Genomic DNA, 12984 nt, shown 5'->3' on the forward strand with positions numbered 1-12984 from the left:
TAAGTATGGTTGTTGTAAAGAATGTGCATATTATGTTAGTAAGCGAAATGTTCTATTTTTTGTATGAGACTTTTTTGTTTATGTTTAGTGAACCTGTATAGCGTGCTAAGCTAACGTTGTTGCTAATGCAATGCTTGTGTACTTTTTGTTGTTGTAGTTTTACGACGGTCTAAAGAGGACAATGGTTTGAGGCTATTTTATTAATAAATCAGATGAAAAAGGGAGAAGTCTGATTATTAAGGCGTCGTTCACTAGCTGTCTAGCTTTGGAAAAAGTAGACACTTCGGAGTGAGGACAGCATAGACAGATTTAAATGACAGTAGAGTGAAATGCCCACTAAAGTCCTTATGTACCGTATGTTGAATGTACAGTGGGGAGAACAAGTATTTGATACACTGCCAACTGTATATATCCATCTTGTGTCTTATCGTTCCATTCCAACAATTTATTTTACAGAATATATATATAATTTACAGAAAAATATGGCATATTTTATAGATGGTTTGAATTGCAATTAATTACGATTAATTAATTTTTAAGCTGTAATTAACTCGATAAAAAATTATATTCGTTTGACAGCCCTAATATATATATATATATATATATATATATATATATATATATATATATATATATATACAGTGCTGCTCGAAAGTTTGTGAACCCCACAGCGATGGTCAGATTTTTTGTAAAAAAAACTAAAATAACCTTATTAAATGTTAAGTTATACCCAAATCCACAATACTGACATTCCAAATAATGGACTGAAACAAAAGAAATAGTTATATTGTCATTCTTTATTTAACAAAAGTGGTTGATTTAAGAAAAACTCAGATATCATGTGTGCTAAAGTATGTGAACCCCTTCAGTTAATAGGATATTGCGCCTCCTTTTGCAGAGATTACCTCAACCAAACGGTTTCTGTAGTGACTAATCAGCCTCTCACATCTACTTTGGGGGATTTTTGCCCATTCTTCCTTGCAGAACGCAGTCAGTTGAGAGAGGTTTGATGGGCGTCTGGCATGAACTGCTCGCTTCAGGTCCCGCCACAGCATTTCAATGGGATTTAGGTCAGGACTTTGACTGGGCCAGTCCAGAACACGAATCTTCTTCTTTTTCAGCCATTCCTTGGTTGTATTGCTGGAATGCTTTGGATCATTATCATGTTGCATGATCCACCTTCTGCCAAGCTTTAACTTCAAAACAGATGGCGTCAGGTTATGTTCTAGGATTTGACAATATTCCTCAGAATTCATGATTCCCTGGACTATGTGGAGTTGTCCAGGTCCTGAGGATGAAAAGCAAGCCCAGATCTTGACATTCCCACCTCCATGCTTCACTGTTGGGAGAAGGTTCTTTTGGTGGTATGCAGTGTTGACTTTTCGCCAGACATGGCGGTTTTGGTTGTGACCAAACAGTTCAATTTTGCACCTACATCAGTTGATGAAAACTCTTTTTAATTTAGTCTCGACAACACAACTGTTAAAAAAACAAAACAAAAAACTACTGAATTGATTGATTAGGAAATCAGGTTGAAATAATAGAAAATTCCAAAATGTTGAGGGGGTTCACAAACTTTTGAGCAGCACTGTATATATATACAGTATGTGTGTATACGGCTTGGCCGTGCGGCTTGGCCGTTTGTTGCCGTTGAATCGGGTTGCAGGTCTTACCATATGCGCTACTGCCCTCCAGTGGCCAGTTTTATTGCTATAAAATGGATTTTCAGCTTTGTGCTTTGGAGCTAAATTGAATCAGAACCCAGAGATGTCTTTTAAAAAAAAAAAAAAAAAAAAGTAAAAGACGTATAAATACGTCTTTGGGACACTGAACCAATTAAAAATAGAACGTGTTTATACGTTTTTGGGAGCAAATGAGTTAATAGGCCCGATAATATATAATGTTATTGGAGTTATTGGTATGACGTCATAATTTCTATTATTGGACTGATAATTATCGAACCGATAATTATCGTGCATCTCTAGTTATACATATATCAATCATATATCCCACTCGCAGCATTGCAATAATGTAAATACGTTTGATTATAAATGTAAACAAACAAAATATACATACCACAATGTGCTACACATATCAGGTGCGAGACAGGGGAACCAGATGCGTATTGCGAACACAGGGTTTTATCGATGTTGGCGGACAATGAAAATGCTCAGGACTCGGAGGAATGGTGTGGTCAGACTGAGCAAGGTGATCAGGTTTGGAGACTGGCGTCATTGGGACGAGGAGGAAGGGCATAGCGGGTCAAGCGGTCATGGACAGTCGACATGCAGGTGTGCGCCGAGTCGCTGACGCTCTGACAATGAATGTTTGGAGGTTGTGCCTTAAATGAACAGCTGTTATCAGGTTGTAGGTGGTGGAAATTAGGTGTTATTGGGAAATGAACTTCATGATAGATGGAGTGGAAGCAGGTTGAATGTGTTGCAATATCACTAGTGATGGCCAATGAAGCTTCATGTGAAGTTCCGAACCACTTGGCCAATTGATTCGAAAATAGGTTCAGTTCATGAAACTTCAATACCAGTGTCATCTCCTGGTAAAAGTGTGATGCACACAGGAAAGCTGATTTTGATAGGCGATTATTGTAAGAGGATGACGAAATAGCACAAGTCACTTTATTTAGGGTTTTATTTATTTATTTATTTATTTTTCGAAAACATGAAATACTGTACCAAATTCTCATTACACTGTATTGATGATTAATTCCATTTCAGGGGCAGAATTGAGTAATCCGTTTGACTAAGGATGTAGCCAATTTTAGTAGAGGTGGCCAGCATCCTGAGGAAATGTTCAAGGGGGGCTGGAGTAAATATTTGTTCAAATATGGTGTAGGCAAATATTTTAAGAGAATTACTTTTTACAAATAATAAGCTATGAATATGTTTTGTGGGGGGGATTTGCAGTGTGCTTGTGTAACTATGGTCATTATGTGGGATGGGCACCATTCAAAGATTTTTATTGAGGTACATAATTATCTGCAGAGTTTTTGGATTGAGTCGATTTATTTTTTGCTTAAAACTTCTCCACATTTAGAAAATACTATCTCACAGGAAACAGATGATGATGGTCTGCATAAATAATGTTTTGCTGAATGGAATTTAAGTGAGGGTACACATTCTGATGATTTTGTCAGTAAATAAGTGGGTTTTCGGCTCTTCCCAGGGTTGGATCAGTAAACTATCGCTGCACCTCCTTCGTTGCATCTGCTGAGGCATTCCTTGACCTCCCGGTATCAGATGCATCTATGGCAACAACTTTAATTATTTAATAATTATTTCTTTTTTTTAACGCAACCCTTCCAGATTCTTTGTTTACCCCATAGCAACGCCCTTGACAACGAAAATGCTTTTCTTCGGCAATCTTCGGAAATCTTCGGAAATTACGTCACACCGGGAAGTGCGAGGGAAGTCCGCCATAGAACAGTATTGTTTGTTGCATTGCATCTCGGTAAGATGCCACGGCGGTGTGTGGCGATTTTTAGTTCTCACTCAAACGAAAAGTTGTATGAGTGGCCAAAGGATAGCGGGGCATGTAAATGGACATCTTTCGTTCGCACGAAGTGAATGAATTTATCGCCATCATCGAGTAGTGTTCTCTGCTGCAAACACTTCGAAGATGCCTGGTTCCTTAACCGGTCTGCTTATGATCAAGGATTTGCCAAAAAGTAAGTGTGATTTTTGGATAGATGACTGATGACTTTGTCAAAGCAGAGCTGCCAGCTGTTCTGGAATGAACAGTATAAGCTAGCGACGTTAGCCGAAAGTTACTCGTGGCAATCCCCGATCATAGTTGTTTTGCGTTGGCTAGGTTAAGCGTGTTTAAATTGTGCGTCATCTACGATCTTGTCCGAAAGGGTTAAACCACTGTCAATCGGGAAAGGGGTGTGGATGTGCATATAAGCGGGTCGGCGTCGCAGTAATTCACGGTCACATTGCAGTAAGAGACACACACCGCAGGTGAGTTTGTGCACATTTATTTGTATTTGTATTATGTATTTCCACCTTCATGCTTCAAGCATTGCATTGCATTTGTACGGTTCGGCATTTCTTTCACGGTGATCGCTTGATAGCCTTCTAGTTTGTGTTTTACGTACAAGAGCTGCTGACAGGTGACAACAACTGCGTGTTGCTTTTAATGTCTGGCAGCGAATCAGCGAGCGCGCAGGTCACGCAGTGAATCATGGGAAATGTAGTCTTGGGACAACACTGAAGTGGTGCTTTGTAATCTGTTCGCTTGTGTGAAAAAACTACATTTCCTCACGCCATTAGACGCCACTTCCTCCCAAGAGCCCCGAGCTGTGTTGTACTGTTAGCTCTATGTGTTAATAAAGAAACAAATTTGTCAGCATGTCGTGTGTTCGATACATTTGTAAACAAAAAGCTCATAACAAGACACTATGCACGATCCGTTTAAGAGACGCTGGAGTAGTAGGAGGCGAGGAGATCAGAGAGAAGCAAAACTTTGCGGTCGAATGTGGCGGCAGTCCGCTATTATTTTGTTTTCTTATTGTTGCCACAATAAAGTGGAGAAAGCAATCAATGACTCATCTCCTTCTTTCCCCCCAACGTTTTTATATTATTATTTTATATGCACGAGAGCTACTGGATCTGCCAAAATGAACATGAAGTCTGATTATTATTTTTTTTAACAATGTCATCAGATAGACAAAAACATAAAATTATGTGCAAATGCCTGCATCTTCAAATCATGAAAATAATAACAGCCTATATCTTTACCAATCTTGTCATCTCGATGGGTCTTGTATCCATTCCATGTCAGGTAGTCTAGGCACATTGTTTGCATCCTGATTAGCGTCTGGCTAGTACATTTTAGGTCCAACATAAAATTCCAACCTCCTCTTCTTCCTCCAACTCTTAAAAAACTTGGATCTCCTCCCTTGCGCTCGATCTATCGCTTATATCGCTGTTTTGTTTTGTTTGTTTGAAGGGCTTTGTATGGTGGCCGTATGTATGGAGCTGCCATCGCTGTTCCCGGTGTGACGTACCACTTCCGGGTTCGTCCCCTTTCAGGCTCGAACTTCGGAAACACGATTTTTTTGTCAAATATACAACATATAAATTATTTTTTCATGCTTTATTTGTTGGACAATGTTTAATTACTTTAATTGTGACCCTATTTGGCATGTTATGAAATTACTTGACATTTCTGCTTTAAAGTTAAAATAAGCTGGCAGTTTTTGGCCGACTGTGTCACCACCTCGGATGGCCATTTGCTTCCGAACACACAAATACACGGTGGTTCTTTCATTTTTTTATCCAATCGCTGACTTTGCCATTTGGCAATCTTTATAATGTCTTGACGAGACATTGTAGTCTTATGTTACAATATGGATCCAAACACAGACTTTGAAATTAGAAGTATTTATTACAAAAAACGAGAACAAAGGGAGCACGCCAAAGTAACGCGAGTAAGAAAATACAACTGAGAGAGCACGCTAAGTAACGCGGGTAAGAAAATACAACAGAGAGCACGCTAGAAAACGCGGGTCAGAAAATACAACTGAGAGAGCACGCCAAAATGGCGTGAATATAACAGTACAAAATTATAATTACAAAATCCCAATAAAACACAAAGGTAAATGAGATCAAACCAGAACACGATCGAAGAATGTCGGGAAGCACCAAGGGTGACGATGAGCACACAGCGGTAAGCAAAGCAGGTAACAAGCAAATGCAATAGTCCGACACTCTCAGACGGTGACAGGAGTCCTTAAATAATGAGCGCTCCAAATGTGCCACAGGTGTGCAGCACAGCCCCGCCCATCCAGCTGCATAATGTGCTGGAAAGGAAAGAAAAGAACTGAGAAGGCACATAAACATGACAGAACCCCCCCCTCAACGGACGCCCCCTGGCGGACCACCTGGTTTCAACGGATGGAGGGAGTGGAAATCCCGCAGAAGTGACGGGTCGAGAATCCAGGAGCGGGGTACCCAGGAACGTTCCTCAGGGCCATAACCTTCCCAGTCGACCAGGTACTGCACCCCCCTACCCCTCTTCCTGGAATCGAGAATGACACGCACCGTGTACACTGGTCCACCGTCGACTATGCGAGGAGCAGGAGGAGGCACTGGCGGAGGGTTCAGAGGACAGGTGGAGACAGGCTTGAGCAGCGAGACGTGGAAAACGGGGTGAATCTTCATCGAGCTGGGAAGCTTCAGCCTGACTGCGACAGGGTTCACCACAGAGTCCACCGCGAAAGGGCCCACGAATCTAGGGCCTAGCTTCTTAGAAGTCCCAGCAAGGCGTAAATCCCGCGCCGACAGCCAGACCATCTGGCCCGGACGATAAGCTGGAGCGGGTCTCCTATGGCGATCAGCAATCAGACGGTTGCGGGCTGCCGTGCGGACAAGTGCCGCCCTAGTGTCTCTCCAGACCCTATGGGCTCTCCGCAGGTGCACCTGGACAGATGGCACAACGACCTCGGCCTCCTGAGACGGGAATAGCGGCGGCTGGAACCCATATGCGGTCATGAAAGGTGACCTCCCGGTGGCTGAGCAAACGAGGGTGTTGTGAGCGTACTCCACCCAAGGGAGGTGTGAAGACCAGGAAGCTGGGTGCAGGTGACAGACGCAACGGAGGGCGGCCTCCAGCTCCTGGTTGACCCGTTCAGTCTGCCCGTTGGACTGTGGGTGGTAACCAGAAGACAAACTTGACGTGGCCCCCAAGGCTTTGCAGAACGCTGCCCAAACCCGGGAGACAAACTGGGGGCCCCTGTCGGAGACGAGGTCACACGGGATGCCATGAGTCCGAAACACGTGCGTTACCAGCAAGTCAGCGGTTTCCAGAGCCGAAGGCAACTTTGGGAGAGCGACGAAGTGTACCATCTTGGAGAATCTGTCCACCACTGTCAAGATGACGGAATGACCCCTGGAGCGTGGAAGGCCAGTGATGAAGTCAAGTGCAACATGGGACCAAGGGCGAGATGGAACAGGCAAGGGACGCAAGAGTCCTGCTGGAGCACGGTGGACTGCCTTGCCCCGAGCGCAGACGGAGCAAGCAGAAACATAGTCCATGACGTCCTTTCTCATACCTGGCCACCAAAATTTTTGGGAAAGTAGGAAGAATGTGCGGGACACACCCGGGTGGCAGGCGAACTTTGAAGTGTGACTCCACTTCAGCACTGCTGCACGCTGAGCAACCGGAACAAATAGCCTGCCAGCAGGACAGCCTCCAGGCACCTTAACGCCTTGCAGGGCCTCTTCCACAAGCCGTTCGACCTCCCAGCGTAGCGCGCCGACTATCAGGTTTCCAGGAACAACAGGCTCCTCCGAAGGCTCCTCCCCCGCTGGCTCATGAAGCCTTGAAAGTGCATCGGGCTTCCCGTTTCTTGAACCTGGACGGTAAGTGATCACGTAGTTGAATCGCGTCAGGAGTAATGCCCAACGGGCCTGGCGTGAGTTGAGACGCTTGGCGGCCCGAAGGTATTGCAGGTTCTTGTGGTCGGTAAGTATTTGGAACGGTACCTCTGTGCCCTCCAACCAGTGCCTCCATTCCTGCAAAGCCTGGACTATAGCGAGCAGCTCCCTGTTGCCCACATCGTAATTCGCCTCGGCAGGGGTGAGGCGGCGGGAGTAGAAGGCACAGGGGTGCAGTTTCTGGTCGACTGAAGACCTCTGGGACAGGATTGCCCCCACTCCGGAACTCGACGCGTCAACCTCGACCACAAAAGGAAGATCTGGGTCAGCATGGACAAGGACGGGCGAGCTCGTGAATGACCGTTTAAGACTTACGAATGCGGCCTCTGCCACTGGAGACCACACAAAGGGGCGTTTGTTAGAGGTCAGCCTGGTCAGGGGCTCAGCCCTCATACTATAATTTTGGATAAAACGCCTATAAAAATTGGCAAACCCAAGGAATCTTTGTAATTGCTTACGTGAAGTGGGAGTCGGCCATTCTGCTACTGCCTTAATTTTAGCTGGGTCAGGTCGTAGCTGCCCTTTTTCCACAATAAAACCAAGAAACTGGATTGACCCTTGGTGGAACTCACACTTTTCAGCTTTGACAAACAGTTTATTTTCTAGTAGTCTTTGCAGAACCATGCGGACATGTTGGTGATGTTCCTGCAGGCTTCTAGAAAATATCAGAATGTCATCTAAATAAACAAAACAGAACACATTTAGCATGTCACGCAATATATCATTTATGAGGCTCTGAAAAACAGCAGGTGCGTTAGTTAGGCCGAAAGGCATGACCAGGTACTCGAAATGCCCGAGCGGGGTTTTGAAAGCGGTTTTCCACTCGTCTCCCTCACGAATCCTGACTAAGTGGTAAGCGCTGCGCAAGTCTAATTTGGTGAATACTGTGGCTGATTTCAACGGAGCAAAAGCCGAATCCAACAACGGCAGCGGATATTTATTTTTGATAGTGATCTCGTTGAGACCCCGATAGTCGATACACGGCCTAAGACCCCCATCTTTTTTGCCGACGAAGAAAAACCCCGCCCCCAAAGGAGAAGATGACGGGCGAATAAGGCCAGCAGCCAAGGAAGAGGAGATGTATTCCCTCATTGCCTCTTGTTCCGGTTTAGAGACCTGGTATAATCTAGAGCTAGGCAACGCGGCATTAGGCAATAATTCAATTGCACAGTCGTACGGACGGTGCGGTGGCAGGGTCTTGGCACGCTCTTCGCTAAAAACGTGCTGGAGGTCATGATATTCGGCCGGAACATTCTCCAAATTGACCGGCTCGATGGCCGCCTGCGTTTGACCAGGAAGTAAACATGCAGAACGTAAGCAGTGCGCATAACAAAATGAGCTCCACGTCACTACTTGTGTCTTGGCCCAATCAATATTAGGGTTATGCACTTTTAACCAGGGGAGCCCAAGTACAACTGGAGCCGACTTGCACGGCATCACTAAAAAACTACGGATCTCAAAATGATTACCGGAAAGCTTTGTTTTGAGCGGAGGCGTAATAAATCTCACGTCCGCCAGGGGTCGCCCATCGAGATCTAAAACCTTTTTAGGCCGAGCTAGTTTTATCAACGGACATTTAAGAGCGTCAACAACACTTCGGTCTATAAAGCAGTCATCCGCCCCCGAATCAACTAAAGCAGTAAACCTAAAATTAATCCCACTATATGACACCTCTCCCGGCAGTTGCAGTCTCAAATCACCTCGAGGGTGTATTGGTTCATTTAATTTGTCGCGAGGCAACTCGTTCGATGGACTGCGGTCATGCCTGAATCTCGTTCCCCCTCGGGCGAGGGGAGCCCCAGCGGCCGAAGATCCGAGGCGACCTGAAGGGATCGCGTCACAGGCGGCGACATGGTGCCCCGGCAAGCCGCAGTACAGACACAAACCCGTTGTCATCCGTCTCCGTCGCTCCGCTGCAGAAAGACGACCGCCACCGAGTCGCATAGGCTCCACTCCTGTCGAGCCTGGACCCCGCGTCGGCGTGGAGACAAATGACGGCTCGACGAAGCCATCTGCACGGTCCGCTGTCGGGCCGCCCCGCGGCGAAGGCCAACGACGTCCCCGAGTCTCCATGGCTCGTTCCCTCTCGCGCTCCTTCAGACGATTGTCCAAAAGCACGGACAGAGAAATCAGGTCCTCCAGACCCGATGAATCATCCCGGGCCGCCAACTCATCTTTGACAGCAGGCGACAGCCCCCGCCGAAAAATACCACACAGAGCCGTTTCGCCATAACCGCACTCCGCGGCCAAAATGCGGAACTGAATGGAGTAGTCCGCCACAGACAGATCGCCTTGAAAAAAATCCAGCAGGCGGCTGCCTGCCTCCTTGCCTTTAACCGGATGGTCAAAAACCCTCATAAACTCAGTCTTAAAAGTCTCGTATGACTGACGGATCGTGGGTGTAGAGTTGCTTACCGCCATGGCCCACGTAGCAGCTTTACCGGCGAGGAGACTCATGGCATATGCTACACGGGAGCTATCACTCGCAAATGTGTATGGCTGTTGGTCAAAAACAAGGGAGCACTGGTGCAAAAATTGTCGGCAAGCACCGGGTTCTCCCTCATATCGATGGGGGTGTGGCAACACCGGCTCCCGAAAGGACGCCGGCGGACCCATCGAAGAGGGAGGGAGCTGATCGGGCGCCACCGCAGCGTCAACTATGCCACAAGACTGTGAAGGTGACGTCATCTTTTCTACTCGTGTAATTAGCGAGCCGATCGCGTTTGCTAGTTCACGCAGTGACTGTTCGTGCTGGCTGATCACGTGACCGTGACAGGCGATTACACGACGAGTACTTTCAGAATCTGTGGGATCCATGGTCGGACTATTCTCTTATGTTACAATATGGATCCAAACACAGACTTTGAAATTAGAAGTATTTATTACAAAAAACGAGAACAAAGGGAGCACGCCAAAGTAACGCGAGTAAGAAAATACAACTGAGAGAGCACGCTAAGTAACGCGGGTAAGAAAATACAACAGAGAGCACGCTAGAAAACGCGGGTCAGAAAATACAACTGAGAGAGCACGCCAAAATGGCGTGAATATAACAGTACAAAATTATAATTACAAAATCCCAATAAAACACAAAGGTAAATGAGATCAAACCAGAACACGATCGAAGAATGTCGGGAAGCACCAAGGGTGACGATGAGCACACAGCGGTAAGCAAAGCAGGTAACAAGCAAATGCAATAGTCCGACACTCTCAGACGGTGACAGGAGTCCTTAAATAATGAGCGCTCCAAATGTGCCACAGGTGTGCAGCACAGCCCCGCCCATCCAGCTGCATAATGTGCTGGAAAGGAAAGAAAAGAACTGAGAAGGCACATAAACATGACATGTAGAAGTTGTTGCACTTGCTCTTTGATGATACTCCCGTCAGCTTGGTCCATTTTTGCGTGTAGCACAACAATGTATGAAACTGGCGGTGATTTCGTGCTGAACCGGAAACAACAGTCTGAGAGGACCAATCATTTGCGCCACGTCATCACGCGTTGACATCGCACAAGTCAAGATTTTGTTGACGCGCACGGCGGAGGGTCTTAAATCAGGTCTGCCTTGACGGCGCTGGTCTGCCGCAGAAGCATAACTCGGCCTTTAGTGGAAATTGGCCAGGCTCATGACAGCACAATGCTCATGTATATGAAACAGAAGAATATAACTGATAAGCGATGCTTTATCGAGGCACAAACAGCGAGATAAAATAGCAAGCAATGGCTGCCGAAGTTCTTGCGTCTTTTAGCACTCCCTGTTTGCTATGAGCTTGAGTAGTCATGTGAAATGAGCTGGAACTTACAAGCTATTTACACCATGGTGCCACTTGGAGGTGACAAAGAATTACAAAGACGTGACAGCAAATTTAATGTGTTTTAGTAGAGCTTGGAAAGAATTAGTTAGATTTATATGTAAAATTCAATATGCGAAAAAAAAAGTTGATACCAAAACCACTTCAGAACGAATTAATTTCATATCTTCAGGTACCATTGTATATACAGTACATACATAAATTAATGAATATAAATTATATTAAATTAAAAAAAAAAAAAACCTGCTTCTGCAATGTCACAATTTTTTCCCATCTAGTGTTGCATAAAGTTTCCTTGAAGATTTTGCCTTTAGAGTTGGACCACAGCGCACAGCCTTCTCTAGCAGATCCCAAAGATTCTCAATGGGCTTGGACGGTAGGCACTAGACATGATGGGTGGATCACTTCATATCTCTCTTCATCACTCTTAAACATGGTAAACCTGGACTCATCAGCCCACGTGACCTTCTTCAATGACTACAGAGTCCGATCTTTATGCTCCTAGCAAATTGAAACCTTTTGAAGCAATGGAAGTCTCAGTGGTCCACCTCTATTTGTCTAAAATACTATCATATACTCATACACTATTCATATAAGTTTACTGTATAAGAATACCTACTTTTGCATTGCTCTAGGAAAAACAATACTTTAACTGCCAAAATTGCAATCTGATGCTTATTTCCACCTGTGCTTTTATGTGGTTGCAAGGTGACGCAGCAATTCTTTGAGACAGTGTCCATTCAGCTGGAGCGTTGGTATGAAAGAAAAATCCTGGAAGTGGAGAAGCAGACGAAACTCAAAATGCAGCAGGAGAGACAGGAGTTACTGCAACACATCAACAAGTTAGAGGAGGAGCTACAGAAGCTGAAAACGGATGAGAAACCTGAACTCTGAAAAAAAGGAAGAAAAAAATTTGAACAATTTTCTTTTTGTCTACGTGCTAATCCAATTTCCGAGGGATACATTTTAGACTAGGGAATAATTTGTATTGAAAACAGATATCATGTATGGGAAACTGGGGCGAGCAAAAGTTGTTTTTGGCAGCCCTTTTAATTTTTGTATTAGTCTTAGTCATTTGTCTTATTTGTCTTAGTCATATTTTAGTCATTTCAAAATGTGTTTGTCTTTGTCTAGTTTTGGTCGACGAAATCTCATACAAATGTAATTTATTTTTAGTCGATAGTTACTCAAAACGTTTTCGTCTGTAAAATTCAAAAGTTTTAGTCCAAAAATAAACATTTCCGGTACATAATTTTCAATGAAAGCCACAAACTGGCACATGGCTTGAGAGGTAAGTACATTTAGATAAAAATAAAGTTTCAGGTAATTGGTGCCACAAAGCCTTGTGGTGTATTGTGCCACTGGCACATTTGATTATTTCTTTATCACCCAGAGAGAGAGCGAGAGAAAGAGAGAGCGAGAGAGAGAGAGAGAGAGAGAGAGAGAGAGAGAGAGAGAGAGAGAGAGAGAGAGAGAGAGAGAGAGAGAGAGAGAGAGAGAGAGAGAGAATCTAACAACACGTTTTCATACCTGTCAACCCGAGGCCTTTGGCAATTATACAAATAGTGGGCTATGCCCTTACAAATTGGTGACTAATCTTATAACGTTTTATATAGCGTGCAATATGAAACAAATATAAAACTCAATATTTTAAATAATATGATTTTATTGGTAATATTGTCACATACAGTATAACCTGGTGCAATCAAAGAACAATATCTTC

General features: G+C 44.6%; 1 protein-coding gene across 1 annotated transcript in view; it reads left to right on the forward strand.

The window, feature by feature from the left end:
• Positions 1-12655, forward strand: part of ankrd6a (ankyrin repeat domain 6a) — a 45819-nt gene extending 33164 nt beyond the window's left edge. The window contains exon 13 of the mRNA XM_057860314.1: positions 11970-12655. Coding sequence (XP_057716297.1) covers positions 11970-12155 — 186 coding nt within the window. The 3' untranslated portion in view covers positions 12156-12655. The remainder of the gene's footprint in view (positions 1-11969) is intronic.
• The last annotated feature ends 329 nt before the right edge of the window (positions 12656-12984 follow it).

Source organism: Corythoichthys intestinalis, chromosome 15 (assembly GCF_030265065.1).
Source record: "Corythoichthys intestinalis isolate RoL2023-P3 chromosome 15, ASM3026506v1, whole genome shotgun sequence".
NCBI lineage: Eukaryota > Metazoa > Chordata > Actinopteri > Syngnathiformes > Syngnathidae > Corythoichthys > Corythoichthys intestinalis.